The following is an 18,549-nucleotide window of genomic DNA, read 5'->3' on the forward strand; positions in this document are numbered from 1 at the left end:
AACCCTGCAGGCGGTGCTAGCTCCAACCACCTGCCATTGGTGACTCGCTATTGCCACACCCTGATGGTTACTGCACACAGCATCCCAGAACAAGGCGGCAGAAGGGGGTCCAGCCTCTGAGACACCTTACTCCAGGTCCTTCACTGTAGAGAGGAGGAGACAGATTTCCTAAGACACGGGCATTCTGTCGAGGCTGCCCAGAGCTGGGTCACAATGTGACTACCAGCCGAGGGTCTCAGTTGTACCGAAGGCTGTTCCCCCGCTACACGGAGACAATGCTCTACACTAAAAGCAGCCCTTCTGCTCCTAGAAGTGAGGGCTTCTACTGTCGACACGACGGAATTTAAGAGGGGCACCGGATGTCGGGGTTCTAGCTGCAATCCCTCATTTGCAATCAGCACACTGTATTATTTCTTGTGTTAATTATACGCATGCCTGTTTTCTCAGAGAGCTGCAGGAGCCACCGGGGAGGGACTGTTCTACTCTTCAGCCATCCAGCTGTTTGGCACAGATTTTGTACACAGTGGACACCCAGCTACACCTTTGGTAAGACAAATGAGTGCCCAGAATACCCAGCGGAGCAGGGATGGCAGGCAGAGAGGCTCTGTAGACCGAGAATGGGAGCAATAAGAATAATCTGAGTTGTTCTGAAATTGAAAACTTAGGGAGGACAGCTACCTAGGCGTGGAGAACTACCAGGGAGTAGGTTCTAATCTAGACTAACGCACTTTTCTCCGGAGCCCAGTCATCCAGCAGTTCTCCCTTCTTCACTTTTTAGGACATTTTTGTTGTCCTCACTGAAAGCCACGTGCACCTCTGATCAACCGCTGTCCCTCCTGAGGGACCAGCACACACACCATCCTTTCGGAGAAGCTTAATCAGCCCTAATGGAGTCACAACACTAACCAGAATGAATCAGACTTTTAGAAAGTTGCCAGCGCTCATCAAGGAGACCTGGGCTCCGACTCCTCCACTGCCTTCCCGGGCAGCACGAGTTCGAGTCCCAAAACCTTAACATTCTGCCAGTGACCCCGCACAAAGACGCTTTTCCTCTCAAAGACATTCACTTGGTTGGTTTTTTCATTTCTGTAGTAAACAGAAATAAAAAGTGAACGTCAGACTCTGAAGGATCACAGAGCTGCAAGGTCCAGAGAACGCATTTCTGTAGCTGTTTTCCAAAGAAGGAATCTGGCACCAGCCTCTAAGCCCTTTAGTGGAGTCCTCATCTCAGAAGAGTGTTACTGAGTTCCTGGAAATCAAATGCATCCCAACAAAAGCAGAATCAAGTGTCTTCAGCTCTAAAAGTCGTTGAGTCAAATGAAACCAAACCTCTCACATCTCCAGGTCTTGCCACAGCAGCCGCCCAAACACAGCCAAAGCTTCCACCCTCATTTTCCCACCAGCACTCTGTCTATAACGACTCGGTGTTAGTAACTGGCAGCAAACTGACAACCTTATTCTCAGGGCACATTTATTTTGCATTTGATAATTAAGAGCATCATTTAAAAAAAAAACACCACCCTACCCTTACCAAACACCTCTGAGTAGAGAACTCCAACATTATCGAAAAGTGTCCTCCTAGGAAGAGCCTCATATCTGGGTGGCAGATAGCACACAGGTAGTCTATCCCCATTTTAGAATGAGGAAACAGCCTCAGGGACTTGAAACAAGTGAGTCAGTCATGACTCTGAAATAGAAAGGAGACTGCAAGATGACCTTGAATCAAATCCAGCCGGAGAAGGTATAAACCCACAGTGACACTTGTCTAGCCCCGAACGTGACTCCTGAAAGTAAGCCTCACAAGAAAGCAAGCATTCCCGTCAGATCCCAAGCATCACCGTGCCTATGCCGTCACCTTGGCAAGTTCACCACATAAGCTTCTGTTGGGGGTATAGCCATATGTTATATACTGTAGTATGCCGCTTTATTTTCCTTCCTGAGTATAATCCATAGACACTGAAATGACGCTCTCGCAAAATTACTTGCTGCAATATGTGCTTCTCCCTACATTCTGCATTTCAGGGTAAAATCTATTCACGAGCGTTTGTTAATTAGCCTTAGGATTAGGGGCAACTGCTCACTCAGCTAGCTGAAAGCTGAATCACTTTCAAAGACATCTTCTGAAGACTGGGGGGACCCCATCAGGCCCCCTCAATGATCTAGTGGCTGAGCTGGGTGGAAATCAGCTGAGCTGGGTGGAAACTGAGAGCACAGGTTTGACTGCGGACTAGTGAGTGCCCTTCAGAGCACAAAACCCTGCTCCCCGATCCACCGGAAACTAGTCTCTCAGGTAAAAGCAGCCCTTCTGCCCCAAGGTCAACCAAGACTTCTAATGTTGACATGATGAATTCAAAAGAAGATCCAAATGTCTGTGGGAGACCTTTTTCTCTCAAAAGACCCTTCTCTCTCCCACCCCCGTGTATTTAATGCCACTGGGATTTTTAGAGCCCAGAGAACTTGGACTTGTTTACGACGAGGAGAGAGCCAGGGCTGAAGAGTGCGGCCCTTTTCAAGGTTCCCTTCCCCCAACGCTTCCTGCCCGGTGGGAAACAGAAGGCACAGAAGAGGAAGAGAGGGGGAAGAGGAAGAGGAGGGTGGCAGAAGTGTGTCCCAGGAAGACAGGCACCCGGTCAGAAACTGAGGGGCCTGATACATCTGGGGTCGTAAACCCCCCAAATAAAAAGCCACAAGAAAAAAACTGCCACCTTAAGTGAGCAACACAATGCACAGAACACTCATTTGGCTGAGAGTAGTTCCTAAGCGTCTCCAGTGCCCTGCGCACAGCCATCTCATAAATTAAGATCTGGGGCGGGAGCTACACTCTCTCGTTCCCCTAGCACCCATCACTCCAACCCCCTAAGCTATATTTTTTTTTTACTAAAACTGCTGAGAACATAAAGGCTTCTTGGGACCATATTTTCAGCTCAGAAAATGGAAAAGAAAACCCTTTTTCCATTGCATGTCAGTTGTGATTTGCTTTGTACCCGCCCTCCAGGCAGGAGGCTCCGAGGGCAGGAGGGAGTGCGGGCCGTCGGAAACACCCAGCATGGCACCGGCCTGGGTCGTGGCGGACACTCGGTGCGTCCCTTAATAAATGAATGATATGCCACAACAGGATGAAACCTGGATTCTACTCACACTTATGGGACAGAAGCACATCAAAGGAATCGGCCCACCTCGTGGCTTCTTCCGTGGAAAGCCTCCTAGAAAAAAAAAACAAACGTCTCTCTTGACTATTTCTGAAGCGACCCCCTCTCCTTTGGGCGCCCCTGTGATGTGCTCGGGAGAGCAAACCGCAGCCCCACAGGGTGGATGAAGACCACCCCGGGATTCCTGAGATTCTGTCACGGTCATGCGTTACGTTCTTAAATAACTGATGCAAAAACAATCTCGGGATTGGAATTCAGCAAATTTAATATACTGAATAGACATTGTTTTCAGTCTAAAAACACAAAGCTAAGCAAGTGCATGACCTAAAGATGTCAAGATAACAATGGAAAGAAATGGGTCTCGGGGGCAGAAAAGCTGGGCTGGACCTCTGACGCCATCGCCGGCACCTTAATCCCTTCACCTCTGTAATGGGGGCAGCGACGCGCATCATGGAACCCTGGGAGGGTCAAATGAGGTGACATCTGTGACATCACTGCACGTGTGCCTGCACCGTAGAGGCACTGAATCCAATGATCTCCACCTAAGCAGATTTTTAGAGGAGAAAGGAGCATCCGTGTCCAAATCAACAGCTCAGGTTGACAACTAAGTAGGACCAAGAAATACCCTTCAGGGCAGCTTCAGCAAGCTGGCAGATGATAACATTTTCTCAAAAGTCAGAGGAGTGAAAAAGTAGACTGAGTGAAGTCATATACACTGGAAAAAAGGAAAATAACCATCCCGTCACTCACATTCGGGGATATAAAAGTCACAGCCAAGAGGCAGGAATCATTGTCCCGTGGTTTGTCTGGTTAACAGCCCATGGAGAAGAACAGACTCTGCGTCCCCATGGAGGGGGTACCCAGTGGCCTTACTACTCACTTCAGAGCACGGTTGGGCTTGTCGGGAAGAATCGCGGTGAAGTCGCTACAGGAGTCTGACTTGTGAGACAGGCATCCCAGGCGGGTCCTCATCCCTTTGTTCCTGCAGCGAGCACAGGGGCAGAAGGACGGGGACTGTCAAGACAAGAGCCGTCAGCTCCATAAACGGTCCCCGGAGCTGTGGCTGCAGAAGCCGGCACTGCCTCCCCCACCCGCCTCCGGCCCCAGGTGGCCCCTGCAGATGTCATGATCAGGAGGAGAAACACCTAGAAGATCAAGGGATATACTCACTCCCTATCCTGACTACAGAAATAGTAATAGGTACCCTGCCCCTAGAGGCCTGATGCTTTTTAGAGCTGACAGGCAAGTTGATGGAAGTCAAAGAAGGTCATTAGCTTGGAAGATTGCTAAATTAGGATTCTCTGTAGGGAAAGGAAATACAGTGATGACAAAACAGCAATCCATATTTTACTCTCCCACCAGGAGGGCGAAATAGCAGCAGCCGCAGCTCCTGATTGCAAAGGAGCGTGAGGGTTGCTCGCTCTCGAGATACGGGGTGCGTATCAGGGTCTCGGGGCACAAAGCTTGGGGCTTCAAGGCAGGTCAGCTGTAACGCAGGTTCTCCCCACTCACCCCACCGACCCGGGGATATACCCGAATGGCCACAGACCAGCAAGGTCCGTGCCTGCAGGTGAGAGGAAGAAGAGTCGGAACGCTCCGCCGTGAAGAACCAGCACCAACGCTTTCATCTACTTAACTAAACTCTCACTGTTCTTTATATTTTGGCTTATCTCTATCAGCATGCTGAAAACTTTAACATACATGTTTACGACTCTCATGTATTTCGTTTTCCGGAGGTCCAGACACTTAATAGTTATCTATTTTAGAGGACCCAGTGGAGAATTATGCTAATGTCTCTTTCTGAGTATCCAACATTGGGCCCTTTTTACCTTTAACCAGATATTGGCAAAGCACAGCCCTGGAAGATGCCTGTTTTTGTCAATAACGTTTTATTAGAACACGACAACCCCCATCTGTTTACACAGAGTTGAAAGCTGCTTTTGAGCCCAGAGTTGGGTAGTTGCAACACAAGACTATGTGGCCCAAAAGCTGAAAATATTTACTCTCTGGCCCTTGGCAAAATAAGTGTACTGCTGTCTGATCTTTCACCCTGGCAACCCCTGACATGGAGGGCAGAGGTAAGTAGGAGGGGTCTGGTACAATCAGATCAGGACTTAAGAATGACTTATAAAAAGGGATTGCCAGGTACCCATTTGTAACAAGTCATCCTGGAAATGGGTCTAGGAGGTGCCACGCTCCATGTTGGAAGGACGTCCTTCCTGCCTGGCTCTCCTTCCCTCTCTTCACAGACCCCGGGCCTTGGCAGGGGCATTCGAGGTCATCCATTTCCATCCCTTCCTTTTACTTCACATGGGTTTCTATCCCAGGGATAAGTGTTCACAGAAATCTAACCAGTGTCCCCTGAGAGGGCATTATATTTGGCAGGGATGGACAGCGTGTGCAATCCACAGCCCAGCTCCAGGGAAGAGCTTTTAAAGGCTAAGGCATCCGAGTTCCCAGAAATGTTCCCTGCCCTGCAGAACATTGGACCTGCCCATCCTGGGCTCCTGCCCCTCCTCCCAGCCAGGCGCACAGTGAAGCCACGGACTCGTGGCGTTTCCAAGCATCTGCTGCAGCAAGCATCTCATGTCCACTCGCGCTGACAAGTCACAGGGCGCTGTGACGCCAGGCCATGCGAACAACTGACCGGGGCCCTTGACCGGAGCGCATTCCATGAATCCAAGGGAAGCCCCTGCTCAGGCTGCAGCACAGGCCAAAACCGACTTCCAGGGAGTCGGTTCGCTCCTCGGTGCCTCGAGACCATCAGTCACAGTCAGGTCGGCGCTCCCAAAACGCAAGGAAGAGGTTTCCCCCAAAATGGTAGATCCATGCAAGCCATCAAACAAGGTTTAGCAGGGGACAGGGTAAAGAGTGCTACTTGTTGCCAGGACAACAATGTTCTTGACAGACAGTTTGCAAAAATCTTCTATACATTATTCTTTGGAACAAAATGGTTTGGATTTTTCATCTTGTCTAGCTGAGACCTCAGTTCTAAACTTTGAGTTAGATCTAAAATAATGGGAGCAGAAGCAAGAGCCAAAGGTTAAGGTTATTTAAAAAAAATCTAAGCTAGTCCTCATCTTTATTCCCTGTCCCAGTAACTCATAGAGGTCCCATGATGGTTCGGTCAAGTTCATGCACACTGAGTTGCATCGGTCCCTGGCAGGGCTTGGCGCTGAGGCAGGCCCTGCTTGCAAGGCCATGACTTTGCAGAAAGCACCCCGGGAGGGACAGCGCTGTCCACACAGAGGCCTGGGGGGGGGATGCAAGTGGCCCAGCCCTGTGAGGTGCAACTGTGGGGCAGGGGGGCGGTGGAGAAAGAGCGGAGGGGCGGGGGCAAGAAGACAGGTTGGCATCAGTTACCTTCGTGGCATCAGTAAGGCGGCCATACAGGCACCCGCTTACGGCTAACCCTCTGGCCGGCGTGCAAGGACGTCAGGGCGGGAGATTGGACGGCGGGCCACAGGGATTGACCCTTTCACGTCCTCTCACCTAAAATCAAAGAGTCTGCTGTAAGAGGGGGCCACCCTCTCTTATCTGAGGTGCTACAAATCCTCTGACGGCTTTCTGTCAACTGAGTACCACCCCTCACACACCCCCTGCCTTACAAACGGCCGCCTGTCCCCAGCCAGGGCGACCAACCAAGGATGGACAAGACCTGCCTGTTGGTCGGGAGCTTCTATCTCCCCGGCAGCTGGCCATCCACAGTAAATTGGGACGCATGCCCCAGGGGAGGAAGGCATGGGCCTGGCAGGCCTTCTCTTTGTCTTACTCGAGTGGGGCCCTGTGACCAGCCAGCCAGAGGTTGGGTTTGGGGGGGGGCACAGCACTTGCTCCAGAAACATTTGATTGGCGGCTCTTCTGACTCCTGCCTCCCTCCCAGGCTGGGACCTGCCTCAGAGGTGGCGGTGTGGGAGCCCTGGGAGGGCGTGCGCGGGAGGGAGGCTGGGTAACTCCGACGTGGCCCCGACAGGCACAGTCACCGCACAGGCTTGCTCCGCTGCAGAGCTCACAGTCACAGACCGAAGAAATGAACATGCGAGTCCCTCTTTCTGGCCCATTGGAAGCTGCCTGACCTTCCTCTGCCCCGATCGGCCCGCTCCTGACCCGAAGCAGGAGGACATCAGGAAGGGGACACAGAGGTTGAGGACTGACAGTCTCGCTCTCCTGAGGGTCCCGTCCTCGGGGCTTCAAACCCTTTGTTCCCGCAGAGGAGAACTGATGGGAAGAAACGTGAAGACAGCAGCCTATCCCAAGGGGACCCCCTGGGGGACCCTGACGCCAACCATCGAATCCATTTTGAAAGAAACCTGATTTAGATAGATAAGGCCTCTATGGGACCCGAGATCCGTCTACATTCTTTTGATACTACCTGGGCCATTTCACAAAGACTTTTAAAAATACCTTTTCTAATAATACCCTAATTAATAAAATAACGAGATTGTTCTGTTAAAACTAAAAAGAAACAAAACCAAAAAAAGGTAGTTAGACTTTTTTCTCCTGTAGTTAGACAGTATCCTCCTCGCCAAAGACACTGCCATGGGCTGTGTCCCCTGACAGCAGGGACGTTTCCTTAACCTTGGTCCTAACTGTGCGTACACCTGCTTGCTCAGAAGTCAGGAGATCGAAGCCTTTTACAGCTGTAAGGACCTCTGAAAATCATTATTTTGGGCACCTAAGCCTCATTTTCTCTGGCTTGTGGAATATTGCCCCGGAGGAGAGGGCAGGCCATGCCAGGGGTCCTCATGGCCTTGGAGTTGACCAGAACCAGGGACCACTACCCACATACACAGCAGGCAAGGTCATTTGGGGCAGGTATCCCCAGACCTCCTGTCACTGCCTTGTCACCCTTCCCGTTTGCACTGCTAGCCCACGTGGGCTTGCTGGGGCGGCTCAGATGCCTGCCTCCCTCTCCTCCAAACCCAGCACTGCCCACCAGTGCTCCTCAGAAACCTCCACCAGCCCTTTGATTAGCTCGGCCTCGGAGCCCATTGAATAAGGATCTGCAGGGATCTCTGACCCCAGGTTCTTCATTCGCCCCAGCAACTCAGGGCTCTCATTCCATTTGGGCCTTGACTATGGCCGGGCAGAGTCTGGGGTTACCCACAGCCCAGGAAAACCAAGGGTGTGATTACAGCCACAGTTCACGTGCCCTCCTAGGTGGACATCAAGTTACAGGTGACTCTACAGGATGGGTCATAATGGGAACAGAAGATGCTCAATGGGAAAAATAAAAGCAAAGAGCAAAAATGTATAAAGAGGGGAAGAGAGACTAAGAGCCTCGGCAGGGAGAAAGCAATCAATATGGAGAGGCAGGTTAATTAAATATGGATAATGCAATCAGCCCACACGGGCACCGGAGAGGAAAGGAAAAAGCAAAAGCAATACTCACTGTCTTTGACCAGTCCTCATGGCCTCCGGGTCTTTGCCAATGGGATGGTCAGAGAGGCTGCAAGTTAAGGAGCTCTGGGGAAAGAGCAGATCTTTCTTTTAGCAGTTAAATCCTTGGTGGGAGAGGGGCATGTGTGCATGCCACACGTCGACACACGCGGGCATGCACACACATCCACACACGCATGCATGCACAATCCACCTCCCACCACTTGAGCCGGGCAGCGAGCAGCCCTGCTGAAATCTCCTCTCCCCGTTTGTCACATGCAGTAAATACTGAAGCAGCCTCCACCCGGCGGGCGGCGGCTCAGCTCCGGGGCACAGCCTGCACGCCCATCCTCATTGGCAGGATGCTGGAGGTGCCCTGAGCAGAGCTTGCCTGGCACTCCTCCCGCACCTTCCTCCTCTGCTTCACTCAGCTGCTCCAGGCTGCTTTGGCTGAAGCTCAGGGAGAAGTCCCCACAGCCCAGAGCTGCCTCCCTCTGCACCCAGAGGCTGTGCGGGGGGCAGCGAAGCCGTGGGTATTAACTCTTTCCGGCCACCAACGAAATCGAGTGTCCAGGGGGCCCTCTGCTAATGCGCTCTGCCGCGGGCTGGAGACTGGTTGCTGCTCAGGAAGCCGGGAGCATAAAAACCGTGCCCCAGACAGCTGCTGGCAGCGGGAGCCAAGCCGAATCAAATCTCCTAATGAGCCAGGAGGAGGGGGCTGTCTTGCTGGGTGTGATGTGATGTGATAAATGCAGAGAGCAAGAAAGCTACAGGGCAGGTCACACATCTAAATTCCACCCTCTTTCTCCCAATTCCTATTGTGCTGCAGTACGGAGCCAAACCGCCCAGCCCTGAAATTAATTACCACAGCCCCCCACCCCGGCCACATCTCAGCTGTCCCCTTACTCTAGAGAGGCATCTCTTCACTCCCCACCCCCCGGCCCCCAGCACACTGCTCCTCACGCCTTGAGGAATTTCCGCCTCCCCAAACATATATCCAAGTCGGTGCTCCTGCCTCTCACCTGGTTTTTCCTACAGTGGAAATTCACCTCTCTCCCTCATCCATCACCTAGCAACTCCCCCTGACTTGCATTTGTTATGGAGCGAGACTTTTCCCTTTGTTCTGCCCAATCTGCACATTATTCCAATTTTCCTGTCTTCTACGTTTTTTCTCCCCAACTGCCTTACCCACATGGATCTTCACACTGCCTGTTCAGTTCGGGAGTAGGGCTCCCTCTTCCTTCCTGTCCCAGTGCTGTGGTTCTCTCTCTGAGTGTGGTCCCTGGACCAGCAGTGCCGGCATCACCTGGGTGTGTGTTAGAAATGCAAATGCTCAGGCCCCACCCCCACCCCCTCAGACTCAGAAACTCTGGGGACAAGGCCCGGCCTGCCAGGTGATTCTGAGGCACGCTCAGGTTTGCAAACCCCTGCCTGGGGTAAGGCTGAGCTTCTCCTCACTCCTCTCTAGGTCTCCAGAGCCGGGGCCCCTGCTCCCACTCAGGAACTATCTCCATACGCACCCAGCCTTTGCTGCAAGTCATTTCTGACACCCAGAAGGCAGCATTCGTCAGAGGCAGCACCGATCTCTCTGGAGAATGATGGCTTTTTAATAAAGACATTAGATTCCATTTGCCTAACCTTTTACAACGTACAAAGCATTGTCATGTATCATCAACCCCATGCTCTAGTCACAGAGAGTGTTATTGTCCCGCTGTTACAGGCGAGAAAACTGGGGCTAGCCAGGTGGCTTGCCCTTTTCAAAGTGACACGACACCTGAAAGCTCAAGGAAGGACCAGCCGTTGTTTTCTGTGACTCTCACATCAGAGCTTTTTCTACCCATTGCACTGGGACCTAGTCCTCCCTGGCAGATCTGCCGGTGCACAGCCTGTCTTTTCGCAGTGAAATGATAGGATGCAATCGACATTCTGACGCTGCCTCTGCAGTGACTCATTGTCTCTCTCTGAAAACGTCCACGGCGCCTCCCTGTTAGGTAAAGGGAACTTAGTGTTCACAAGTGAGATGCAAAAGGAACCTTTTCCACCCCCCGAGTCCTCTGCCTTGATCCCTGATGCCAGCTGGGGTTTAGGATTTAAGTGTAAAGAGAATGCTTCGGGACATGTGGCAGGTGCCCTGTCCCATAAGAAGCCAGGACACCGATAAACTAGTGAATAAAAGCCCACTGGTCAGCACTTCCCTGATCCGAGATAAGTTTACAGCATAGGTTGGACCCATCCCCGGATTCCGTGCACACAGCTAATGTTTAATGAGCACTTAGTATGTGCCAGTTCCTGTGCCAAGCATTGCACTTGGGTTATCTTATTTGACTCTCAGAACAAACTTAAAAGACCAAGGACATCTTTATCATCCCCACTTTACAGGTGGGAAAACGAAGACAAGCCATTTATAAGTGGCAGAGCTGGTGTCTTATACCAAACTTCATGACTCCAGCCTCTGCTCTGCCCCTCGCTTTAACACAAAGGCAGCGACATCACGGGACTCGACTACCTGTGCTGAGCTGGTGGGACAGAGGCCTCCTTCCGGTCTCAGGCTGCCCAGCCTGGCTCCAGGATTGAAAGGCGCGGAGGAGACAGGCCAGGGCTGCAGATGGGCCCGAGTCTCAAGTGGAGGCTGACCAACCATAACCAGGTACCAGCATCTTCAATTAGCCTTGAGAGCGCTAACAGTCACAGCAAGTCAATAAGCCAACCCAGATGTTTAAAGAAAGACATCATAGTTAATAAAGTTAATTAATCAATTTTTAAAAACAAAACAAGCATATAAAGAGCAGAGATTCAGAAGTGTGTGGACATGCATCAGCCATGAGTAAAAAAGACAGAAAACTAAAACTAATCCAAACTCTTTTTTATTTTACCAAAACACTCCTAAACACCAAAGAGCAACCAGCCAGCACCCTCGTTTGGGAAGCGCAAAACAGGCACAGGCCCCCTTGCTGGGGAGGACTCTCACTTAACCCTCCTTCCCACAGAGACAAGTGCATAGAAAATTCCAGGGGAAATTAAGCTGAACCGAGGGGTGAGCCTTCTGGCATGGGCTCCTGTCCTGAAGGAGAGAAACGGGAAAGGCGAGCAGGTTGGAGCGCTAATGGGAAAGGCACTCACCTACTGGACTTGGCGCCTACGGGCTTGGAGCACGGACGCAGGGATACAGAGCTAGCTCTGGATTCTTTCCCGGCTACTGATCCGCAAGGTTTTTCCCAGGAAAACAGTCATTACAAGCCCTGCCCTGGCTTCTCAGGCTGCCCTGGTTCTCCCCGCTCTCCCCAGTCTACATTTGCCCTCCCAGGAAACCGTGCGTTGCAGGCACCGGCCACTGCTCCTCTCCAGGATCAGCGCTGCAGCCTTGCCTCTCCTGAGCTCCAGGCCGGTTTTCCAAACGGCCCCTCCCTCTCAGGCGCCGCAGGCACTGCTGCCTCAGAAACAACCACCTTTCCCCCCAAACCCTCCACTCCTGCTGGGCTCCCTGTGTGTGCGCTCATGCCTTCGCTCCATCCGGGCCCCTCAGGGTAACAAGTACAGGTGCTGGGCTTCTCTTCCTCCCATCCCCCCGGGCTGAATTGGTTTTTAAACCTTGCCATCACCTTTATGAACCATTTCTCAATGCCATCGCTGCCCATCCATTGACACTGCCCTGCCGGAGGTTATTTGGCTCTCCGCACAGGGCATGGCTTCCATCCCTCTTAAATAACTGATATCCCTGCCCCCATTTCACCAACCTTGACTCCCCCACAACCTTCTGGCACATTTACGACCACAGGAGTTACCCCCTGAACAGACACCATAAAGTGGGTCATCCGTATAATCTTCGATGGGCTCCACAGCAGCAGCTGCTTGGCCTTCCTGACAGTCCAATCACGCGGCCCCATTTACTTCCCCAATCTTACGTCCCATAGTGCATGCATCTGCACACACACACACACGCACGCACGCTCGCATGCATGCATGAACACGCCTGAGCCCTTGGCTGTTCCCTGTGCCCAGACTGCTCCCACCTGGATCTGCCTTGGAACTCCCAGCTCCTCCTCGAAACCCAATACCTCCAAGCTAAAAATTCTCCTTCCAAAGCCGATGCAGAACTTCCTCCATCAGAAGGAGCCTCCCCATCGCCACACCACCACGCAGCTGTGTGATTCTGTGACAGTCCCCATCACAGTCTGAAGTTCATCATTGCGATCTGTTTCCTGATCCTCCCAAATGGCTGTGTGCTCCACAAAGACCGACTCTAGTGCTACTCGCCCTGCCAGCGACCCCCACTGCCTTGCACAGAGCAGGTATTGAATAACTGCCGGCTGAATTTGGTTTTACATTCATAAAAAAATCTGAAACATTACTAAGGGTTCCTTATGTCAGAAACACGTTAGACTTCCGCAGTCCCCAGGTCAAGACTGAAATTAGCCCGGCGCTCATGGCACTCAGAGGCAGCAGCTCGGGTGCCCAAGGCTTTTGCAAACGATTGTTCCCAACACCCCAGTCCAGGTGGGGTGGAATCACTCCAGAGCAAAAGGAGCACCTGGCATCACCGCAGGCCACAAAAATGTAGTTAAATGGAAGATAAAGGGAATTAAAGCCTGTAATATAATATTTTTAAAAGCCATCATGGTCGAGGAGGAGGTTTATTGCCAAATGCCATGTGTGTGTATCGGATCAGCATACCACCTAGGATAGTACCACATTAAAAGCTTTTAATAAAGCAGTCATTTGGATATTAGACTTCAATTCCGGTCAGCATGCTAAAGCTCTCCGCAAATCTTTTAAAAGCGATTTCCACTTTGTAGCTTCCTAGTAACAGGAGAGACTTGAAACAACATATGCCGCATTGATTTGGGGTTTCCATGGAGACGGGAAGGACATAGGGAAGGGAAGGACAGAAAGAGGCCACTTGGCCCAAAATTCTGCTAAAAAAAAAAAGGCATCTCGATTCCATTCCTCTGAGCATTAGCAGCCTCATTTCCTGTTCATCAGTTCAAGCATCCGGATATTTAATTGGTAATGAGCCTGCTCGACTTCTCACAGGAACATCAGAGGGGACGAGAAAGAAGTCGGCGGCGGAAGGTGTGGGCCCGAGAGGTTTGCAGAGAGAACCCAAGAAGCGCAGGATTTAGAATCAGAAGCAAGGGTCTCTGGGCCTAACTCTGCCATTAACTAGCTCCGTGACCCTGACTACCCTTACTGGCTATGTGCTCGCTGTCTAAGATGACCAAGAGCTTTGCACTTAAATTACCTTTTTCGTAAAAACATAATTTCATACCCCTGCCTCGTTTATTTTTTCAAGGTGGCTATGAGAAAGTAACAAGAAAGGCTGTGAGAAGAAAAGCGCCTTGCAAATTCTAGTACACTGTACACTTGTTTTATATTTGGTGATGCTCAGAGCTTCCCTTTAAACGAAAGTTTGCCAGTGAGCAAGAATATGCAAAAAAAAAAAAAAAGGCTGACTTCATGGGGAGTACGCTGACAGACAGACAGGGTGGGGGGTGGGATGAGGGGAGGGCCTTGGATTTGACGGCCCTGAGTTTCCAGAGCTGTCAGTGTGGGCAAGTTACTCTCTCCCTCTCTGAGTGTCCTTTTCATCATGAGCAAAGTGGATATCACAGCACCAATGTCACTGGCTTGTTAGGAGGATTAAATGAGATCGTGCAATCGAGTGCTGACACGATGCATGATGAATGGCAAATGACTGAGCAGTGCGAGCCACCGTCGTTAGCCTTAGTGACTGCTGCATCACCTGTAAAATGGGACTCAGAATTCCCACTTCTTCCTCACTTTACCTAGAGGATTACTTGGAAGCTGTCTGTTCAGCTATTTGATGCGCTCTTCAGGAAGACGCACTAAACAACTCGAATGCTATTACCTCAAGATTCAGCTCTACTGCCCGCTCACCTGGGTGATACAAAACTGTGCGAAGCACATTTATAAGGGTTCTCAGGCCCCTTGGTGGCGAGGAGGGCTTCAGGGCCTCTGTCACCTTTCTCATTTTCTCGAGCCCCCGTTTGTCTCCTTGCCACTTGATGCGACCTTTTCTTCTTTCCCACCTCTTCCCTTTATTCACTATCTTTGCGCTTCTTCTAAGTGTGTCTAGAAGAAGTTTCTAATAAATTTAGGAGGCTTTGCTGTCTAAACTGCAACTGTTCCTTAGGTCTCCTAGAACTGACCAGCAACAGGAGAAATGACGTGAATGGGTAGATGGTTTAGGATTAAAGGGCTGTCTCTCGGACCACAGTCATCAGCGTTTTATAAATATACCTTAAAAATGCATCAATCAAATGCAGCTCATGAAATTTACTTTGGATTCTGATTCAAATTTAAAATCATAAAAATACTGGGAGGCCATTGGGGAAATTCCAGCACTGATTAGACATCAATATTAGTGTGATATTGATATTAAGGTTATTTTTTTTCTTAAGCAATCTTATTAGTTAGAGGTGCACTCAGAAAACATTTACAGTCCAAATGACATGCGACTTGTGAGTGCGGGGTGTTGAGTCTGCGTGGTAATACAGAGGAGCTCACTGTTCTAGTCTCCTGACTTGTATGTATTTAAAATTGTGTGTAGAAATGTTTAAATAGTGTAACCAGTGACAATATGTGCTTCAGTAAGATGGGCAGACAAAGTGTAAAATATTAGCGCAAGGGCACTGACATGTGGAAGAAGGGGGCAACTTGAATGGAAATTGATTTTCTGTGTATTTTCCATTGTTAAGTTGTTTTCCCACAACTTGCTATTGTCAAATAACAACCTGCTATTTGACTCTGAGGGAGCAGGTGCTAAAATGCATAGAAGTTTGGAATGGTATGAGTCCTAGATATCACCCGAAGAAACTAAACTTTAAGGACTTTGCCTAAGGTCATGGTTCCTAAAGGCACAGCCAGGACTCACGCCCAGAGCTCGCAGGGCAGAATCCAGAGACATCTTTTTTTTCCCCACAGGTGAGCTGCCCATCTACACACCCAGAATCCAGGGCAATAAGTCAGCCTTGGATGATGATACAAATGATGACTTGCCTGCTTACCTGCACAACCCTCTCCATTCCTACTGTCACCTTAGCCTTAAACAGTGAACTCGGTTCTACAAATCAGCTCCCCAATGGCCAGCTGGCTTCTGTGAAAGCACTTGATGGGCAGGAAGCAGGTTGTAGAAAAAGACAGGCCCCGTGGAGCACATACAATCCTCCACACACCCACAGCCTGATCTCCCGGACTGCCAAGGTGGACCCCGCCTTGGGTATGAAATACTTCAACCTGTTTCCTTGTCTTGTCCCCTACAAACCCATCCACGTGTACACACGTGCTTCCTTCCTTCTCAGGTGTGTCTACTCCAGGTGAATCCTCTCTCCTGTGTCCGTGAACCCATCCTTTCCCACTTCCTCTGCTTTATCAACTTTTCCCTCTTTTTAAAAAAATTTTTATATATTGATTTGAGACATAGAGAAAGGGAGAGAAGGAGAGGGGGAGAGAGAGAAACACTGATTTGTTGTTCCACTTATTTATGCATTCATTGATTGATTGTTGTATGTACCTTGACTGGGGATTGAACCCACAACCTTGGCATATTGGGATAACACTAACCAACTGAGCAATGTGACCAGGTACTCTTTCCTCTGTCTTTATTCTCTTCTCCCATGTTATTTGATACCTACAAACAAAAACAACTCATTAAAAACATTTCCCTTGGGTATCCTCCTTTTGTCAGCAAAGCTACCTGGAAGAATTTGTTTCCCCACTTCCTAGCGCCTCCTCATTCCTTCACAGTTTGGCTTCCATCCCTCTAACACCCTTGAAACAATGACCTCCATATTGTGAGGTCCAGTGGCTGAATGGTGGACCTCAACGGTCCTTGTCCTCGTGGACCTCTTCGCTGCATTTGCCAGGGTGACCATTCATTTTTGACATCTCTACACCCTTGACCTTCTTGGCCTTATATGTTCCCAACTGCCCTCCCCTTCAGTTTCCTCCACTGGCCCCTCCTCCTCTACCCACCCCATCTAGCCTTGGTTTCCTGCTCTTCTCTTCTTAATGCTCCTTGGGCAATCTCATCCTTGCCTGTGGTCCTAACTACACTGAGTATACTAACCCTTTCTAAATATTTTCCTCTAATTCTGACCCCTCTCTCAATCACATAGATTCTTATAGCCTGTGGTGGCTGGAGATACCCCTCAGATATCCCACAGGTGTAACAAATGCAATATACCTGAAAATTGACCACGTCATATCCCCTCCTTTTCCTGACCTATTATATTGACTCCCCCCACACACAGACACATATGCAAATACAAATCTCAACTTCCTCTAGAATGCCTGGTCTCAGCTTCTGGTACCACCATCCACTGAGTAACTCAAGCCAGAAGAAAGCGGGAAGCAATTAGAGATGACTCCTTTTCTCCACTCTCCTATAGTCAACCAATCACCAAGTCCTATTGATTAAGTGTCCTTCACAGTTTTCCCATCCGTCTTCTCCTCTCCATTCTCATTACCACCGTTCCCATTCATGTCCTTGTTCGTGGTCCCTGGCTCGCATCTTTGTGATCTTTAGTCAATGTGATCCAGCCTATCTCCTTAAATTCAGCTCCATTCTGCAGCCATAATCACCGGCTTAAATCACAAATGTGACTATGTTCCCTTCTATCCCAAGCTATCAGCCCCCTTAGCCTAAGGATAAAGTTCGAGCTTTAGTAAAAATCCTGGGACATAAATGCCCCAAGACCTGGGTCCTGCCCACCTTGAGCATTACCCACCACTCCCCTGGTTTGCATTTCATGCTCCAACAATGCCACGTTGTTTGCAATCTTGAACACACATCAAGGGCTCCGTGTTTCTGCGCCTCATTTCTGCCGTTCCTCGTGCCCAGTCACCTTCAAGCTGCACTTCAGCGCCACTTCCTCCAAGCAGCACCCCTGCACATCCGGGTTCTGTAAGTGCCCAGCGCTCCCAGGCGTACTTCTCCACCTCTCTGCCCGGCATGATAAGGTGCCTGCAGCTCTCTTCCCCTAACCGGGCTCCAAGTTCATCAAGGGTAAGAAAGGATATTTGTTCATCCATTCAGCCAGCATTTAAGTATCTCCGATGTGCCAAACAATGTACTTGGCACAGGTACATTACATTACCTATGTACAGCACATAAATAAAAGACATATTTTTCATTTCCCTATCTCCAACATTTAGCGCAGTCCCCAGCACCAAGAAGATTCTCAATAAATGCTTGTTGAACTTAGCTGAACTAGCCAGCAGGCAGGTGAGTGAGACCAGGCTTGGTGCAGGATGCTGACCGGAAGAGGCAGCACAGAGCCACAGACACAGCCCAGGCTCCACGGTCAGGTGACCAGGCTTTGAACTCCAGCTCTGCCCCTTCATGGCTGGGCCATCTTGGCTTGAGACCTTCCTTTCTTATCTCTGAAATCGAAATTACTAAGGCGATGCCAACTGCTTGTATTACTGTAGGGACTCATTGAGATAATAAGCCAACGTGGACTGTATTAAATTATTCAGCCTTGTAGAAACCCGAAGTCACATTTTTAGCATCAGAGTCATAGAAGAAAGAGGCCCAGCACCAAACCGGTGTGATGGGGAGAAGCTGCGGAGAAAGGGGCAGCAGGGTCAGAGACGGAGAGGCCGTGAGACCTGGTTTTCAAAGCAATGGGGCTGAGAGGCAAGGTCAAGGCCCGCCACAATGGGCCCTGTCCTCCTATCTCTCGGAGCCAGGGTGCTGCTTATCAACGTCTTCCCCTTCGCAGGCGGGAACAAAGGCTTTCCCATTAACCACCGGGGTCTACAGCTGTGGACAGAGGGCAGCTTCCGCACACCACCCCCTCCCTCCCCCATATACAATAAGCTCTTTCTAACCCTCCATTTTTAATGACTTTAGCCAATGGCTTTTGTGTCCTCCCTTTCTGCTCCATTCCAGCCAGCCACCTAGAGTCACGCAAAAAGGGCAGCTCCACAGCCCTGGGACCCAGCGATGGTCCCAGGCAACAGAGGCAGGAAATAGTGGAGTGAAGACCTGGCCTCCAAG

General features: G+C 50.3%; 1 protein-coding gene across 12 annotated transcripts in view; it reads right to left on the minus strand.

Annotated features, from left to right (window-relative positions):
• RGS8 (regulator of G protein signaling 8) overlaps positions 1 to 18,549 on the minus strand; it is a 38,644-nt gene that overhangs the window by 17,149 nt on the left and 2,946 nt on the right. Inside the window, exons 1-6 of one of the 12 annotated variants that reach the window (XM_045838667.1) lie at positions 11,649 to 11,960; positions 9,721 to 9,834; positions 8,542 to 8,615; positions 6,513 to 6,641; positions 4,030 to 4,131; positions 3,139 to 3,203 (exon numbers count right to left, since the gene is read on the minus strand). In XM_045838667.1, the coding sequence (XP_045694623.1) occupies positions 3,139 to 3,203; positions 4,030 to 4,131; positions 6,513 to 6,538 (193 nt within the window). In that variant the 5' untranslated portion in view covers positions 6,539 to 6,641; positions 8,542 to 8,615; positions 9,721 to 9,834; positions 11,649 to 11,960. Of the gene's footprint in view, positions 1 to 3,138; positions 3,204 to 4,029; positions 4,132 to 4,682; positions 4,903 to 6,512; positions 6,642 to 8,541; positions 8,616 to 8,937; positions 9,080 to 9,716; positions 9,835 to 11,034; positions 11,207 to 11,648; positions 11,961 to 18,549 lie in introns of those variants that run through there. The other 11 variants (XM_045838664.1, XM_045838663.1, XM_045838665.1 and 8 more) reach the window with 11 other exon arrangements.

This window comes from Phyllostomus hastatus, unplaced genomic scaffold (assembly GCF_019186645.2).
Source record: "Phyllostomus hastatus isolate PE091 unplaced genomic scaffold, TTU_PhHast_1.1 phas_contig_283, whole genome shotgun sequence".
NCBI classification, from domain to species: Eukaryota; Metazoa; Chordata; class Mammalia; order Chiroptera; family Phyllostomidae; genus Phyllostomus; species Phyllostomus hastatus.